A 19,887-nucleotide genomic window follows, 5' to 3' on the forward strand; every position below is an offset into this window, starting at 1 on the left:
TCTTTCCTACAAAGAATATCTCAATAAAACGCTTCATCTTGCGAAAGTAATATGCCACGCTTGTTAAGAATTAACCGACTGTCCTGGTTCTTTTGTATCTTTTACATCATGCGTATACCACATGCACGCGTATACCAGGTATTTTATTCTATTTCATACTTTTTGACGACTGACATTTCTCAAGTTGGTGGTTTCGTTGCATATCGTTTGCTGGAGAACGTGATTTTCTACAACTTTCAAATAAATTCTAATTAAACCAATGGATCGCAATATATTTAATTGATTCTGTGATTTGTTGTTCATTAGTTACGCGTGTGTAAACCCGATTCGAAATTACGTGCGTAATTATTATATTTATCGTGTTATTGAAAATTTGAATCGGTTCTGTATGCACATGGAACTTAGTAGGTTTAAACTCGATCTTTATGTTTCAACGTTCATTTAATAAGGTTTGTAAATTGCGTTACATTATTTATGTGATAAGTGATAATAATTATGGTACAACTTTGTGAAGTTAAGAATGCCTGTACGTACTTATTATCATAAAGATATTTCTGTAAAATAACTGGTTACATTATGATTATTACGTTCTAATAATAACTTGTAAACACGTAACTACAACTAAACTTGATATTTATTGGGCAATATGTTTTACTCAGCTTGATTAATGTTGCTTCGTGCAAGTGGTAGGGTAACTACGTAACGAGTATTATCTATTATACGAACCAGAAAGAAAATTAAATTATTAAATACGATAATCTTTCTTTCTTGTGTTAAGCAAACTATTTGTAGAGAAATTTTGTTTAATAATTTCAAAAATGGTACCAACAACATTAATCCAAGCATATAGGATATCTACTAAACACGACAGAAAGTAGTTTGTCTCAATTTTGAAGATTTCTGATTCCTATCCCAGAAACCAACTTAAATTTGCAAATGCATATTAAAGTTCACCCATAAAACTCGTTTCGTATTAAACCACGTTCGTAAGATATCACACGTTGCGAACCTTCGTGCAAACTCACAATCAGACAGGGATCAAGGAGTAAGATGAAATAAGATTAAAGAGTAAAATGGAGAATTCTAGAGCGTATTATGCTTTCCTAGACACGCTGGTTGCATGTTGTTTTAACTGTTTATAAAGTTGCTTAGTCAATCGCATACCGCGGTAAGTGGTATGCAGAATACAGGTTTCATAGCGCGGAAAGAAAGGCGAACGCGACTCAACTGGTTTACCGGGTGAGGTATGTGGAAAATAAGGCCAAATAATAAAGAATAAAAGAAAGATCTGACGCTATGGGACTAACCGATCGATACCAATAGCCGGCATTCGCACGAAATCGTGATTTAAGTGGAAAAAGGACATTGAAATTTACGGTACTGGGAATTTTCTAAACCACAAATCAGCCGTTCCCTTTTTCTTCTGTCATCCCGGTGAACGTACAGCCGTCATAAATTTTCCACGCCATTGTAAAAACGTTAAATTGTGCGCGTTAATAGTAAATTCGGCTGAATCTTCGCGTAACAGAAATTTCAACTCTTAAAACCTATCACGAATGAAATTACATTCCGTGTGAATTTTATTGTACCACCATAATTATTTGGTACATTTATCGAAATATTACAAACCATAATTTTCCTGCACTTTATCTAGCATTGGATAAACATTTAATTCTGCTCGATTAACTTTATCAACTCTTTAATTGAAATTAACTGTGCTCCGGTGAACTTTCACCCATGATAACTTTTAAGGGTTAAATATCGACAGTCGATATGTAACCGTGATATGGATATTTGGAGCACGGTACTCTTCTACTATCGCCTGCGATTTCGAATATACGTGTGTCCCTTTTAGAGTCACGATATTCGAATTCCGTGTCTATCCGAAGAAGATACTCTTCCTTCCTCGAAAAGCGACAGTTCCCCGATCGATTTCTACTTATTTGAATAAAGATATCCGTGTTCGCTTCTGGCACGCGAGGTGAATTAGCGTGACATTACTTTGCTTTCAGGTAACTGTTACTTATCGGGTGAAACAGGTGGAGGGACAGATAAATTGTGGAATGATACCCTCTAAGGATACGAGAAAACTAGTTGGAGTGAAGTAAGAGGGAGAGAGATCGAGAACTTAATAATGTATGAAATTAACATTAGATAATAGTAACGGTATCAGGATAAGTGTGGGTTGCGATATTAAATTTGTTATCAACAAATGATGACATCTCTGCTTCTTTTCTTACAGTAATCGTTATTTTGATGGACACTCTTCGATTGAAATTCTGGTGAAGAATGACCATATTCTAACTGTTCAATGTTCGCGTTGTCCATTCATTTGTCAATGATCTTACATGCGAAAGTTTTAACACTTTCTAAAAAGTCAAATATGCAGAATTTTGGCTTCGTAATTTTATTAATAGAAAATTTAGTTTGTGAAAGTCGGAGAATATGTATATTAAATGAAGATCAATGAAATGCATAGTCGTGAAGCTAAATATTGCTTTATCTTCCTTTCGATTACGATAAAATATTTTATTGCAATAAATTATTGACTATAAAATGTTATTTTCTTCAGTGGGTAGTGAAAGGTGTACCATTTCGACATTTTACCATTTTTATAACAGGAACACATTCAGAACGTGTATAGCAAGTTGTACTAGATTTTAATATAAAGTGCACATAAAGCCGGCCAGATAAAAATTTTGTAATTGAAAGATAAGTAAACGTACGAAATATCAGTTATATAACACGTAAGTTGATAGTTTGTTCGATGAGTAGAAAATATCGATCAATTTACTCGGGTAAACGAACTTTCGTGGAAACAAACCGATGCTTTCGTCTAACAAAGTTCGTAATAAATGAGATTAAATGTTAATAACCAGGATCCTCATTCATTATGCTAGGCAGGTCTCCATAAATGAGATTAAATGTGTTGAACCTCCTAACAATCTCTTCCCACAAGGTACTCGTGAGTCTCGCTAAATGGCACTGTAATAAAGTTGAAAATGATGGGTGATCATGTCTCGTGTACCAAGTGCCCAAAAGTTCTAATAAATTAGCTTAACCGTAATAAAACAACAGTACCAATTGCCAAACAGTTCGGTTGGCTGATCATTTAACGATATTGATAACTGTTCCTGTTTGTGGGAAAGTTTTGTGATAAACTTAAAATAATAGAAAATACACTTAAACGCAATAAAGTAATATTAATAATTTGCAACCACTTCGATGAATAATTATCCAACACTATGTATAAACATCCAACAACGTGTATAGGTATTCTTCTTCGTAATAAACTTCTGCAGTACGTAAACTAAAAGTAACAGAGACATGTGTATTTGTAAAACAAGTTTCCTATAAAAAGATCCAAATATGAAAAATCTGACGCAAATGCGTGTGTAACGAAAGAACGATTTGCAAGAAATCTGAAATAAGATGAGCAACCTGGAATACGTTAATGTGTAACTAGTTATTTAACCAAGCTAATAAGAGAATCTTGTTAAATAGCATCTTCTGATTATGCATTAATTATATCCGTAGACGTACACGCCATCTTTCTTATTTAAATTTTTTCCCTCCTGTTTGTACTTTAAATCGAGCCTTCTGGCTCCGCGAGCAGGTTGTTTCGCCGTAGCAGACCGAACTCCTTATTAACCTGCTCCTTTTTCATCCGGACTCGAGAACACTGTCGACGTGGTTGCCAGCAGTTTAGAGCTCTCAAGCAGCCACCTGTTCAAGTGCTAAAAGAGAACAAAGTAAAACAAAGCTTCAGACGAAGCAAATATTTCTGAAATGTGCCGCGAATCTATCCACGATATTATTTCTATCTGTTAAAATTCAACATATTATCCTTGAAATTTATTCTGACTTTTATAGGACATGGATTTAATTAAGAAGAAAAGTATTACAGTATATTGAGAATAAAATATCTGAGATTTTAAGGGCATATAGTATTCGCCAGAATTTGATCAGTAATTTCAGAGTTTTCGGTGTGAAATGTATTTTCGTATCTTCTGAGAACGGTTAACGAGCTTAATTTATCTTGAATTAAAGTGTAAATGGAAAGCATACATATCAGACAATGGAGAACAAGGCAAGAATATTTGAATATATTACATACAGTGTTTCATAATTTGCCATTCGCACATGAATTGCTGTGTTCCAATGGAAAGATGACACATCAAATAGTTCTTGCGAATGGAGGAAAGAAATTGACTTTTGATTCTATGTTATTCAGTAAGTGTTACAAAGGCTTGTAACATTTAGTTGTTACGAGCTATAAATACATATTAAAATACATACAAGATAACATTATTTAATACAACACCCTTTTTTAGAAAACATTGTGCTCTCACGATATCGTGTTGCATAATTGTATTATGTCTGAATCACAATCCATACCAACGATATCACTCATATCGTAAACTAACGAGTGAACATCGATAATCGGATGAGTGTAATTATCCTTATTAATGCCACGGCGTTATCGTGGCTACGCAGATAAATATCCCAGTCACGATAAGAGATCGATCTCGTGTTACAGCGCAGATAAAAAAAATCGATCGTCTCCACATAGTTTGGCCATTCGGTTGATAAAACGCCGTCGCCTCCCATCCTGACAGATCCATTCATTGCTCTCAACGAAACGTGAGTTATTAAAGAATTACAATCGTTCTGCTTTCGTGCAAGGGTAATTACATGGCCGCTTGCTTACGGTCAATATGACGAAACAGAAGCTCAAATAAAAGAAACGAATAATTATCCAATATGTTCGATACATTATATCGTTACGAGATTTCCACGTGTGCACCGAGAGAATTTACTGATTGCCATCCTCATCGTTTTTATTGTCACTTTCCATTCATACGATCCTTCCGTGACGTAACCTTCGCGAAATAGATTCACTGAATGATTGACCATTACATTCTATAGAACATTCTACGGCGTCGACAAAATTTTGGCAGGTGTATTCATTCGATCAGGTACATTCACGCACATTCTTACACGAAGCTCGTATAAACACAAGCATACATACACGAGAAAGCCGGTGAACGGTAAAGAACAGGTATTTAAATGAAAAACCGGATAGTCGATTCTACCTGGCTCGGTAGAGGACGCCACGTCCTTCTCGAGCAAGTGCTTACGTGCCAGACAACTTCCAAGACCCTTCTCCTCCCTCCTAACCCGAACAACTCTCTTTCTCGCTTATTCATCAACACATACGCTCGTTCTTTCGCTCGCTCGATCGTTCGCTATACGTTCGCTTGTTCACTCGCGCGTCCCACCTGGTTGCTTATTTATCTATCCACACACTCGAATATTCGTCTTTCACTCGCTCGCTCATTCACTTGTACTTGAGGCTCCCTTCATGTGGCGCGTTCATCCTCTTCCTCGGTCTTTACGCTTTACTCGTTCTCGATCCTTCTTCCTCACCTGCTCTTTACGTTGCTTTATGTATGTGCGCTAGTATGTAGGTTTGTGTATGCGTGGACACGCTCAAGTCTGGCCCAAGCCCTCTCCCCACTCCCCGAAGAACCAGTCGATGTTCCCACTCCGGGTGTCTCGCCGTGCCCCGTCGCGAGGCCCAACTTGGTCCCCACCTAGCGAACGAAACTGCATGAGTAAGTGTCAGAGGCACTCAGTACAGTTACTGACGGCCCGTACCGTGAACGATCGCCGTCGTCGACTGTTGTCAGCGTGTCGTCGTGTCGTCGCCGAACAGAGTCGGATTCTACCATGCGCTGCTCTTGATAAACGTATGCGGTTAGTAAGTGGCGGCTACTACTCTCTCTCTCTTTCTCTCTCTCTCTCTCTCTCTCTCTCTCTTTCTGTTTCTTTGCGTCCTCACAATCCACGCTTTCGTTCCACTAGACTTGCTCTCCTCTGTCTTCGTTGTTCAAACTGCTTCCCAGGCAGACAGATTTTCTGCGACGTCACCGCGGCGCCGAATGTTCGCGGCTGTTTTGTATTTCGCGCAAAAAGTTATATTTAAAGAAGTCCCTCGAGTGTCATAGTCGCGGTCAATCGATCATATAACAACGTGATAAAGATCTTGGACGAAATGCAGTGTCATCGATTGTCACGACTTTCGATCGACTAACGACCAGGGGTATTGGTTAAGAGTTATGTCTGACTCATTTTGTGCAACAATTTGGTGGAACAACGTGGTGAATTAAATTCTACTCGGGTTAAAGTAAGATTTTGCGATAGAGCTTAGAATAGACAAATTGACACTTCTCAAAGATTTCGTTTACAGTACTACCCGAGCTTGCAATATGTCGCGCCATATGTTGAGTTGCTCGATGTGAAATTCCGATCAGTGACACTGAACGTAACGTCATTCATAAAACAGGTTCATCGCGTATTAAGTCCAATGAAAGTTATTTCATTTTACTAATTCCAATTACCTATCCGTGGCAACAACTTGTTGCGCGTGTACATAAAATACCGACTGAAAATTCGAACCAAATTATTGCACGTTCTAAACACTTCCTTACACATAATCGAAAACCACTCATCCTTAAAGAAACCTAATCACAAAAGAACCTTAACACAAACTCCTATTTCTGTAAAGAAATTAGAAAATAGTAATTTTCCCTGAAGAAAGGGAGCGAAAGAGAGGAACAAGCGAAAACAGAGAGAAGAGAAAGCAAAGGATCGTTCGTTTGATGACCAGGTGTACCTCGTCGACGAAGTGACAGTGCCTTCGAATGTGTATATGGACGAGATCGCCACGATGACCGTTCCACCGACACTGCCGGCGAAGACTCAGCCTCGGGACGCGAGTCAAGTTGCCCGACAGACTGTGTCAATCCGGACTGTTTCCAGTCCCCCCACAGCTCCTTTGAGCACAGGGGCCGGAGCAACGGTATTTGTCGGACTGGCCGCTCCTGACGTCGATTCCGCGGCAGCCTGTAGGAGAAGAATCCCGGAAGTGCAAGCCGCGAACGGCTACGGTAAGCAGAGCAGCGTGAAGTCCGTTCAGAGCACGCAGAACCAGCAACAACTGCACCACGGGCAACAGCAATACCATCAACAGCAGCAGGCGGCTCATGTGGTGAAGATCAAGATCAACCCAGATGGTGATAAGAACGGAAGGGTGATATCGACCGTACGATTGACGCTGGACGAAAACATCACCCGCGAAGCCGAGCAGGAGAACGGGATCGCGTGCGAACGTTCGAGCAAGCGTGACGGTGGTGTGGTCGTGAGTGCGACGAATCTGGTGAACGAGCGGCGTTGTGGAAGTGTCGGTGCCGGTGACGGCTGTGTGAGGATCAGTGTTGGCTCGAACGCCTTCGAACGCAACAATAACAACAAGGATAAGCGTAATCGGAACGACGACAGCTCGGAGAAAGAGATGGTTCATCGTGAAACATCGGAGCCTTTGAATACGTCCTCTCCGAACAATCGTTCGGGATCTTGCTTTTACTATAATTCGTATCCCAGCCAGTTGAGCGGGATGGTGATGTCCAGTGGACAGTGTTCACCGAGTGACACCTTGGACAGCGGGACCTGTAGCGACCTGGATGGCACACCGCCGCCTCTTCCTAAGAAAAAGAACGCCAGCACGGTTATCCTGGCGAGTGATCAACACAATCGTACGGGTAGTCTGACCAGCAGTGGAGCAGAAGTTGACAGTGACGACAACGAGAGCAGTATCAGCTGCGATTCTTTAAACGGTGGCGAGTTGAGCGACAGAATAATCGATGGTGGTATCAATGGAAATGGTGTCGAGGCTGATCGAGCATCCTTAGAATTCCAAGAACACTCGGAGAATGATCGTTTGAAGAACGGAGTGGATCGTCAAAAATATAGAGACACGAACGACACTATCGTGAGTCTAAACAGACTAGACCTGTCGAACGGCCAGGAAGAACGAATGAACGAAGAATCCACGCCAACTGCATCGACTCCGGAAGTCCACTCGAATTCTTGCTCGTCCAGAGCTTCTCCTAGCGTTTCTCCTTCACCTTCTGGTACTTCCTCTTTATCAAAAGCCTCTTCCACTCCAAGGATCAGGAGCCCTGATCCGAACATAGAACAAAATGGCAGGTTATCGTCACCAGTGGTGAAAGAATGCACTTACGAGGAGAGGAAGCAGGAACAGGAGAGGTTAGAGCAGGAGTCGGTTGCCGGCGACATCGACACTAGCATCAATCCTTTGACTGGGAAGAAGTACGTGTACGAGTACGACAGGTTCTACAAGTTTCACGTGAACGAATTGAAGGGCAACAATAAAGACACTAGCAGGGGAGTGGTGTTAGGCGATAAGGACACCGATGAATGTTTCGCTGGTTACAAGATCCTCGAGAAGGAAGCCATACGCAGTGCCAAGGGAACTGTCCGCGGTGTCAAAAACAGGGTGCGCGCAGGAATCGCGACATTCCTTCAAAAACCATCCTCTCAGGTTCGTACCATTAAATTTCCTATTCTATCTAAGTATATATTACATACAGTATGTTCCTCAGAGCTCGAAGGAATTTCTGTTGCGTGCCAATTAACGGCCGATCCTAGTTAGCAAAAGGAATGTTAAACAGGTACCCAGGGAAACGAATGAAAAGTTTAAATTAAGCGATGTTTATCGGCGCCAGAGGCGGCGATGTTTGCGGAACGTTATCCACGTAGCAAGCGCGAAAAAGAAAACGTGTTTCTCCACAAAGTACGAGAAATAAAAGTACATAGCTTCCGGTAAAGTTCAAAGGACCCGATAGGAAATGATGGTTACTTTTTGACTTCGTGAAATCACTCGATAAAGTTCTCGACCGTAAAAGGTGAAAGGAGTATTCAAAGGTCAGAGGGACAGGATGCCGAAAAAATTTGCGAATCGTTGGTCATGATTTCACCAAATACCGCGGCACATGTAACGATGACTTATGTGACCGCATTCGCGCGCGAATAGCTGGCTTTCGCTGTCATCAACGCGTTCGTGAGTAAAAATCTCATCAAAGGTATCAAAATGAAACGTGAAACGATGTCATTTATTGTCCCGTATGTATCCCGCTGACGTGCTTTAAATATCGACTCCCTATAGCCTACATTGCCTAGCAGTCCTCGTAAACGTCGCTTCGATTTGTTATGCAAATCAGTCGCTGACACCGCGATCGTTCGACACGAACGTTTCGACACGGTCCAATCGAACGGTATCGAATGGCAAGTTCGAGCTGCTGTCGGCCACGGTAGCTATCTATTTACGCCACTCGCGTGATACACTTGATTCGCGTCGACGACGACGACGGCTACCGGCCAGCGACGGGTTGCCGAGCGAAAAGCGTTAGATTTACAGTTAGATCACCTCTCTCTGGCTGACCAGTTTGGATCGACCAGTTGACTGACATCGATCGATGACGTAGACGGCGTCCCATGTGGTCCTACTGCAAGGTTTCCGGTGTTGCCATGCGAGTATCGTGCATAAGACGTCGGCGTCGAACAGAGAAGAGAATCGTTCACAGCGTCGATGCAGAACGAATCGACATAACGGTAGATTCGATAAAACGATCTTACGACAACGCGTAGGGGATCACGCTCCCTAGTTGTCCCTATTTGAAAACCGGTCTTCCTCCACTGTTTGCCACTATCTTTTTCTTCCTCTTCGACAACAACCCTAGACAGTGTCCTCGTTACGTGTTCTCCGTTTGCATCGAGTTTTCTGCTTTATTGTACACGTGCGCCTACGTCGATATGGTTGCCCGCGTGCTGCGCGCCCTTATCGATGCGCGTGTGGTCGCGCGGTCTATTTCGCAAAATTACAGAGAAGAGACCGAATTGCACGCGCCTCTTCTTGCAACAGGCTGCCGAGTAATCACGCATTCACTACAGCTCGCTGTCCCTAGGGATTTCGCATATTGCTTCCATCAACGCGTTTCACGTGAACGTGCCTGGCTCGTTCGTGGCTTATAGCTCGATCACAGGGCGAGTAAAAAAATCTGTTATCGAGGATTCTTTGTATTGATCCGATAAAAACGAGTGTATTACGTATGGTCACTCGTGAAGGGGTTTATTTGCGGTTGGATTTTGACAATTCTGTGTAATATAATCAGAAATTTTTATTTTAATTTATACGTTAGTAAATCATGCAACCGCTACATACGCCATTCTGTTTATAGAATGTAAAACGCAAGAGTGAGTTTCATGCTTCGTATAACGAGCACGAGCTTTAGTTTTGTAAAAATTCGATATTGTATATTCTTTGCAAATAATACATATTTGCGAAAGGATTTCGATGTAGGACTTGATTTTCGCGTTGAATTTGCTTCAAATGGTTTGCTCGAAATCGATGTCTGTGCTTTACGATCTTTCTATGCTATGCAAGTTTCATGGAAATTATACACGGATCTTGCTGATCGTACAAGGATTACGCACAAGTATGATATTTATTGAATCGATTGCACATCGTTCGATACCACCGGGATGGAAACAATCGAACATAAAGTCGGTTGGGAATATTCAATGCAAGACTCGATGTTCTACTTTCTTTCCGCTGCGAGAGTTTATTTACAACATCAGATGAACCAATTTTAACTTTTATCCTATTTTGAATAAATGTAAAATATACAACAGTGGCGATTTAATTGGCAAAATGAATTGAAATAGAATTAATTTTCCCATTTCTTTCTGTTATTAATTATTATTATCAACGTTATTATATGCTCCACCGTGCTACTTTCCCTATTTCATTTATCGTCCTTCCACGGGAAACGTTAGAAATCATAGAAACCTTCTTTTTGTATGCTATTTTTGCTTTGTTCTTAATAGTTTCGTACTATACCACTATCTTACGTAGCAAAACAATAATAATGGTAATAATCCAAGGTTATAGATACTTCTGTTCAGCTCGAAACTAAAAAGAAACATCTAGAAACCTTAAAATGACCGTTTAATTTAACGAGATGCTCATATATGTATAGCCATAAAGGAGAGGTTTAAAATTCAACATTACTGATTTCACCGTCGTAACTTTAATTAATTTGATTATTCGTTGAAGTTTACATATACCATTGCACGTATTGTGGAAATGGTTGAACCTTTGATGCAAGAGAGAACACCTTATACAATATTTGCCAGTAAAGCAACGTAATGGCCGCGTTTCGCAACGCGTTTCTTAAAGCCTCTTTGCAACAGGTACATTTACGGGAGTCATTTACTTAGTGACAATTTTCCTTGGTTTCTTAACGCGTTTCATTAGAAGCAGAGGAGAAAAAAAGGGAACACCGCGTTACGGTCAATGTTCTGACATAACGACCGCCAGGAGACTGAATCTCTCGTGAAGCAAAGATTAGAGAGAACATTCGTTGGGAGGTAATCTGCGGCTGGCTCTGTCGTAACTGTGTACTGTTTTTCTCGCTGTAGAGAAATAAGATCGGCGGGTATGCAACTCATTTCATCAGTTGGCACACGAAAACATGTCACGGTTAGCTTGAAAACCAACCATACACGTTGATTTGCTCTATTATGGTCCTATTAAGAATGAATCATGTGTAGATGGTATATTAATTATGTGAGTAATTGGCGATCCTAACAATACTAAAGTCTTGGTGTTAAATGTCTCTATTATCGAATGTTCCACTTTGATTTATGTGTCTGATGTGTCTGGTCTTCTTTGATTGCAACGTTCAGATATAATTCGAAGCAGGGATTTCATTAGCCTGTTTCTTGTTTCTCTAGTTTTTATAAGTGAAGTGGTACGAGTAAGAGAGAATAGATCACAGTGAGACAAAGATTGCTTTACAAAAAAAAGTGTATACCTCGCGAACAAAATAGATCTAAAATTTTCAAAATTGAAAATGTCCTTACTGAGATCTTGAAGAATATGTATAAACATTTATTACCTTTTTTAATGAAAAAAAAAAAATATACAAGAAAATACCAATTTTATCTCGCTGTATACGCACCGTATATATTGTCTCCTACTTTTATAACGGAGGGTTCATTTGCTTTACGTTAGACGAGTACAGCTAACTCGAATACAAAGTTCCAAGTACGCTTCTTAAATCTATTGTAATATATGCATCTCATACTAATAGGAAATCTGTATCTGTGAACACTGTGCCTAACCAAAGAGTGTGTACACATACGTTTGATTGAATTTTTATACAAATTTATATATTACACAAATGTAAGAAATTACTACTAAGAAATCTCAAACTTCGATGACTTGTCTATGCAATTCTCATACACTTGTTGCTTTGTTTATACAATTCTCGATCTTAATGAATTTCAAGAACATGGAGATTCCGCTTGTTGCTCGGAGTGCCGCGATGCGCGATGAGAAAACGCAGAATAGGAAGTCACGTGGCTACTTCCGCATAGTTAACAATATGAAACTAACGTTAGATATCGCACAGCGCCGCTGACATAACAGAACACAAACGAACGGAAAGCGCTGTTGTAATTTCCTGGTATATACGAAGCGGTGTTGTGCATCAAGATGCATTGATGAAAAGGGATTCTTTTCAATTCCTCGCTGCCTCGTATCAAACGTTATCGGTGTATTATCGTTCACGTAATGTCGATGCTGCATTCATTATGATTCTCGCGTAATCCTTGCCTTTATGGCGAGCTTCACGCGATCTTATTGAGTCTAGAAAGTCGTCGAGGTTATTCAAGACCAGTAGGCTGCAGCGAAATTGCTTTTTTCAGGTCGTTTGCGCTCTTTCAAAACGATTTACTAATCGTGCTTATCATTTATACTAACATCTTATTTTCATGATTTATTTAATTACAGTTAATTTAGTTACAGTTGTTAGATGATAATTGAATAGTTGATAATTGAATAATTGGCTTCATGGTTATTGCGTAAAGATAAAAAGCTGTTGTTGCATTTAGCGCAATAAATATTTTTATACGGTTCGTGGATTTTAATTGATATTAATATTACACAAGTAATTGGTGTAAAACATGGATAAACTACAGAGAAGTGGCAGGAACTTATGAACTTACGGATTCCCTTGTTTTTTCATCGAATCAAGTCGAAAGTAAATATCTGGGATTTACCTACCATATTTTATTTACCAAGCGCAAACGTAGCACCTAATCCCTATGTTTCTTTCCTTTTAACATCCTGTGTAATCCAAATATATGTGCCAATACCATTTAAGCAGCTTTTCAACTGGCACTGTACACAAAAATATAAATTACATTGTTTTTTCAATCCAAGTTAACCTTACTTTGGCTTAGTTATGTAACCCGACATGGTTCACGTTCCACGTCGAAGGTTCAACAAGAAATATGTAGCAGCAGGTGGACACGATGAAACGTAAACGCAATCTAATATCTCGAAACACTCACGTGGCTGTATCGTATTTTTCAACCGGTCAAGCAGCACTAGACGTGCAATTAAAACTTCAGAATTTTGTCCAACAAATAATTCAATTTCGGAATGCCGCCACTAAATTAATTAGATTAATTCCAATTTGCGGTACACGAAACGCGAACACGAGTCAGCTCGTTTTAGCGACAGAAATGCTACTGTCGATGGAAGAAAAAATGCCCTATTCGATCGTATCGAGTTGTATCGTGAACGCACGCCAATTAAACGTAATTTGTAACGCAACGTAATTGACAGTAGAAGCTGCAACAGTCCCCTGAATCGTTTCGCGATTAATTATCGATTAAATCTTGCGTTTCGATCGGTGTACAGACCGCCGAGCCGCGCGATATCATTTTCGCGATCTGTAGAAAACCTGCAAAAACAGATCAAGTGATTTACGTAGTTGGACTGGATCGGTAAAAACGGTATATCTAGCGTATATTTCATTTATTTACTTATCTATTATAATAAATATGTCAGACAATTGAAAAATCCATAAGTCGAATGATATAATCCGATACGAAGCTGATCTGATAAAGAAGCCGAGCAAGCGTTTAAGGAATATTAATAAAGAATTCTTCCATGATAACTGAGGAAGTATAAGATCATTAAGTGTACTTGCTGGCAAATAGTAAATATTAAAACTTATATGAATTCATAGACTGATATTGGAAAGTACAGAATCATAATTATGAGAGGTAAATAGGATAGAACACTATATGTGGGTGCACGCCATAGCAAATTTTCTTTTAATTCTTTTAATATCACGATTTCATAGAAATAAAGAGATTTTCTCTACAATGTACGTTTCTTCCGCGATGAAAGTTATTGAGTACAAAAGATGCACGTTGAACATCGCACGTCGGAGTGTCGATTTTAATCGACAACATGTTTCATGCACGCGACATAAATTTTCGTGAAACTAATTTGCACGGATATGAGAAGAGCTGGGCAACCCACTTCGCCGATCCTGAAGACCTCATGACGAAGAAGGTGAAATGATCGATGATAAACGCGGCAGAAGTACGACCCACTTCATCGTTCAGCGTCGCCGACTTTCTTTCCGATCTGTTCGCCGGCTTCGTGCTGCTCGAAATCGACACTTATGGTCAGGCGGCATGTCACGCTTCATGTTCTATTTATTCACGATGCTTATTTGGCCTGCACGCAAATAAACATTCAAATGATCTCCGCGGCCAACATTGACTCCATTGGAAATTCAAGAAATCAGGTCGATGAAAATCGTAATTGAACTACAGCCGGCATAATTTCAATTCCTTTAGGTTGTTTCCGAATTATTCTTGAGCAATATCAGCTGTTTTACATAAATAGATATCGTGAGATATCAAATTGATGATGCGAGGATTCCAGATACGATTTAATTTCAACTGTCTTGAAACTTACCCCTTCATTTAAATGATACATGAATTATTGATTGCTGATTACTTTTACCTATACCATATGATAATAAATCTCTTTTTTTTTTGGAGAGAAAGAAACGAATCTTTACTTTAAAGAGTAATGTGTAATTAAGTTCTATTGTAAGTGATCTATCTTGTTAGCCTTTAAAGTGAATGATATAACATGTAAATGACGTCTATCCTGGAATATAGATAGAATAAATAGTTCTTTATGTTGATTACAGGTTAAAAGTAGGTCAGAACTAGAAAATATTCCATACAATATTATTAATCTTCTCGACAGCTACATTTTTAATGTTGTTTTTAAATATGTATTATTCGTTGAAGTAGTTAATACGTGTAATGGGAAAATAAATCAAAATCAGGAAATATTTCCAACAAAAATTAGTGCCATTTGTAAGAACGTCCATATATAACGGATTACATAAATTACGAGACATCATGATTCATACTATTACTATTAGTATCGTGTATTCCTTTATACATATATGTAATACGTGAATTTATTATCGTAAAATTTATTTGAAAATTTGAAATTTCTAATTCTTTAGAATTAGAATTCTTCTAATTCTTTTTTCTTACAGCGAAACATATTTTTAAGAAGAAGAAATCACAAGTAGAAACATATTCTCCAAATAAGTCACGGTCAAAGCAGTTTACCCAAGGTAGATTTCTCAAGATAACTTCGTGTCTTACAAAACACCGTGTTTTCTGACGATAGTTAGACGATTTCTAATTGTTGAGGTTATTCAGTATATAAAGAGAGAAAAACGCGTGGATGAAGTGTAAGATACAAAGTATATATTTGACTTAATAATGAAATACAGGAATACAATTTGAGCTAGTCCAGATCCGCACGCTAGCAGTGTTACTTTATGACTGAAAACCCCGAAGCCAACGTCGCCTGTCTACAGTTTATGGTCTGCCTCCCTGCTATTCTTTTGTCTATCTGCTGTCGATGGCTTCAGCGCTTGAGAAAGCTAAAAAGACCAGATGTGGAGTTTTCCTAGGAGTGGTGACCACTTCAACACTAATTACTTCTTTTTTTAAAAATTGTCAGGGTAATTCATGTTGTGAAAATAAAACATCGTTTTTTATCGTTCACACATTAATTTTAAGATTCAAAAACTTCAATTAGATACAGTGATCTTTATCGAACCTCTACATTTTTCAGAACCCAGATTTCTATTAAAAATTAATGATTATACATATAGTCACAATAAAGAAATACATTCCAATAATTTTAGTTCTTCAACTTTCGAAACATAGGTACTATAATTCCTGTCTCCAACTTCTCGAATATCTACATTCCTGCCTAAACAATCGATCGTTAGATCACAAGAGGAATCGCATAACTTACTCACGACGACTATCAATCCCTAAACGACACACTTATCCGATTCTTAAATTCGAATCGAACTCTTGTACGCGGAATGTCCCCTTCTCTTTACCCATCACGCCACGATATTGCAGAATCGATCGCGTCCACTTGTCGAGCAATTTTCGAAAGTGCTCAGCGCGATGTAATGCGTAAAGGTTGAACGAACCGCTCGCGCAAGCCTAGCTGATAATCGGAATTCGCGCGAGCATGTGCCCACTTGTTCGACCCACTTGGACTGGCCGGTTCTCGACTTCCGGTTTTTCGTTCTTGCGCGGCTTCTCCCGTGGAGGACGTTAGCATGGTCGAGCATGGCACGGCAGGTGGCGAGGCCGGCATCGTGAATTTCCCGGTTAAAGAAAACGCGGCAGGCATGTCCACGAGACAAATCGGGTGGGAAAAGAGAAAGCGGGTCAAAGAGGCCACCATGGCGACAGCAACGGCGACCACCAGGTTTAACCTCCTCTTCGATCCGTTCAACCTTCTCTCCGGTCTCCTTGTTTCCTCTTGTTTCGTTCGCCGAGTCTCGGTGTTCCTCCTAGTGCATCGAGAGCTATCGAAGTTCTCCATGAGTTTGCCATCGTTGAACATCGTCGCGCCATGTTAAACTTATAGAAGAGTTTCTTGGAAAATTCAAGTTCTGAGCGCGAAAGATATTTTAAAATTGTGAGTATGAATTTAGATAGTTGGTTAAATGGTAAAAAGAAAGGATAAAAATGTGAAAAGTATGGGAGAGTTTGTGAGAGTTGGAAGTATTATGATTATAAAGAGTATTTGCACACCGTAGCATTTATTGTAGTATTTACATACGAATTAATTTTTAGTAGTACTTTCGTACGAATATGAAAATTTGATATTACAAAAATGAAATTTGTGTATGGTATTAAAACTCTAATACTTTTTGTAGCGATTGTAGAAATATCGAACTCGAAGAACTTATAACGATTCGTGTCGCAAAGTCATTTGCATCAAGCCGTTTTAAACGTGTTCTTGCTAGCAATAGCATTATTTGAAAATGAGTATTCTTGTAGAACGAGGCGTGAATTCCTATTCAGACTTCTCTCTGTGGATATGGAAGAACTTAAATGAGCTGATGAATACCGGGTAAGATGAAAAATTCCAGAGATCTTTGAACGTAGAAACGCATTAGAATAACATGTGCATAGTTAAAACCATCTTTTCGTACAAAAGAAATCTTTAGATCTCCGGAACAAATGTGGGTTCATTAAGATGTCTTTGTTCCATTGTAAACTCCACGGACTAATTCACTATGTGTTTGTCACCTTAAAACACATTATATACCATGATAAATTTGAGAAACTAGATTAGAAATTGTATAAGTGAAAATGGGTAGGTTTACAAACCTTAAATGTCCGATAGAAAATCCACGAGCATAGTTTCGCGCTAGAGTTACTATCTATCCACAATATAGTCAGGTATCGCTATTAAAAAATTTCGATACATAGACTTCTCGAAATTTCTCTCATACATTCACATCAAAATGTAGTGCATTATACATTACGCATGTTCTAATAAATCATATAACGAGCTGTCAGAATAATATCAGTTTAACACGTTCCGTGCCGTTTTCGCCTAACTTTCCACTCGGGTCATGTACTAACGAGCTTGCACACTGATGCATTTATTATGCACATTAGAAACGTACATTTTATACATTTGATACTATATATAACTAAACTAAAATAGAAAGGTAATATATAATAGAAGCAGAAGATTATGAAAAATACTAAGTTAGAAATGCTTGATAATACAGTAACTATTTTAAACCACACGTCTATATTTTCGATCGAAAGCAAAACCATTTATCGATACCACACCTCGAATCGATCGATATCGATCACATTCTTACCTGTCACGTACGCTAACGTCCATCCATTTGTCTGCAAGATCCAAACTGTGCGCTTCAAAAACCTCGTTCGCTGTCTTCGCGATGGTGCCGCAGAACCGTTCGCAGAACAGCTGGCGTAAAAGTACCCAACAGTGCATCAAGCGCCATAACCGCGCCAAGCAAAAAGCGCTTCGTTTCGAAGTCTCTGAGCGTAACGGTAACCCAGGGATCCATGTAGAGAGGCGGAAGAACGCGCGATGGAGGCGTAATCGCGATTTCGATTATCACCTGTCGCGTTAAGGTCTTCGCTCATACCGAGGACCAATGTCGACGTATTATTTATGGATATTTAATGGAGAATTCAGGAGAGAAATGGCACTAGCGGATAAGGTTAAATTCTGTTAGAGAAATCTCTAAACGTTCAAATGTATTATCGCTAGAGAATATATATTGTAACGTGTATATATTCATGAAGGTTTGGAAATTTATAATGTTGTAACTTAGCATAGAGAAATGTTCTCTAAGCATCGGCTTATAGCACTTTTCGTCTATAACATAAGTATATTATATATATATATATATATATATATATATATATATATATATATATATATATATTATAGCAATACCGTATTAACAATTTTCGGATAATCTAAGTTCAGTAAAATTGTGTCATGTGACGTTGCTGAAATCTCACAATCGTAGCGTCATGCGATTCTTCAATTTCTCCATATTTCTAACAACGCAACACAGTCCTGTGCACAATAGCGTATACCTTGCTATTGGAAAATATCATACCGGTTACAAAATTGCAAGAATATCATATCGCTCATCTATGTCTAATTTTAACGTTGTTGATATTGATCTCATTGATTCGGTACATGATTCTTTAGCTTTTACCCAGCGAATACCACATGATGCGGCGTGCATAAAATCAGCTTCAATGGCGTTTATCTTCGATAAGACCCGGGGTCCACGTGAAAGTAAGCCGCGATTCGTTCCCATATACCGTTAACCAATGACGAACTTTACATAACGTGTGTGTGCGTCGCACTGGTAACCCAAAATTTCGGGAATTTGGCTGGAGTCACGAGGAACCGGTTTATCAAATCTATAACGGAAACGTTGGAGATTCGAAAAGTCGTAACGGGAACACCGAGACGATCATCCGAGAGGCGAGTAAACTCGACTGAGTGACTTGCTCGAGGAAATACAAGTACCGAGCTCTTAAACCTGTAATTCGTAAGTTATCCACGGCTACGAGCCCAGGTCGCGCGAAATCTTCCCGCGAACGTTCGTATAAATCTCGTGTCGAGCAGAGGTATATGGGTCACGCTCGTTTTACGCGAGTTATAGAAGCGTTCGAACAACGATCGTTCGAAAGCAGAAGAAAAGATAAAGCAGATTTTATAGCTGTTTATAGCTGTTTGCATACCGAAGGAATAAAGTAGCAGATGCGAATAGTGCATGTTGTGCGTGATAAAGGATACATGAAAGAATGGTGAAATAATGGAGGGTTAAATGGTGTATATATAATATTCAAACACTGCAATGGAGAAGTGGGAAATAAGAGAAAAAAAAGTAGTAAATTTCTAGACCGTAACTAGATGGTCGACGCTCGTTTTTCACTCTCTCGCGACTCGCGGCTCGCGAGATTCCGTTTTCAAGGCGCACGCTTTTCCTTGGGGCACTCCGTTGCATACGCACGCGTGCCTGTATTCGCTTTTAAAAGTAAACGGCTATAAATCTGACTGTACGTTTAAGACAGAAGAAATTCTAAATATAATATCTTGCTTGGATGCTGCGTTACGAACGAGCCTTTCATGGTCCTGCAGTCTAGGTTAGCTATTAATAATATTTATGACGTTACAGTTACGATGAAACCGTGAATTGAGTATTATCGAAGTGAGTAGTGTTTACTTTAAATCACTTT

General features: G+C 39.3%; 1 protein-coding gene across 11 annotated transcripts in view; it reads left to right on the plus strand.

Moving 5' to 3' along the window:
- The first annotated feature begins 5,243 nt into the window (after positions 1-5,243).
- The window catches only part of LOC126915830 (uncharacterized), a 39,592-nt gene continuing 24,948 nt past the window's right edge, over positions 5,244-19,887 (plus strand). The window contains exons 1-2 of one of the 11 annotated variants that reach the window (XM_050720906.1): positions 5,244-5,760; positions 6,601-8,407. In XM_050720906.1, coding sequence (XP_050576863.1) covers positions 5,480-5,760; positions 6,601-8,407 — 2,088 coding nt within the window. In that variant the 5' untranslated portion in view covers positions 5,244-5,479. Of the gene's footprint in view, positions 5,765-6,571; positions 8,408-19,887 lie in introns of all 11 variants that reach the window. The other 10 variants (XM_050720907.1, XM_050720908.1, XM_050720909.1 and 7 more) reach the window with 10 other exon arrangements.

Source organism: Bombus affinis, chromosome 4 (genome assembly GCF_024516045.1).
Source record: "Bombus affinis isolate iyBomAffi1 chromosome 4, iyBomAffi1.2, whole genome shotgun sequence".
In the NCBI taxonomy this organism is placed as follows: domain Eukaryota; kingdom Metazoa; phylum Arthropoda; class Insecta; order Hymenoptera; family Apidae; genus Bombus; species Bombus affinis.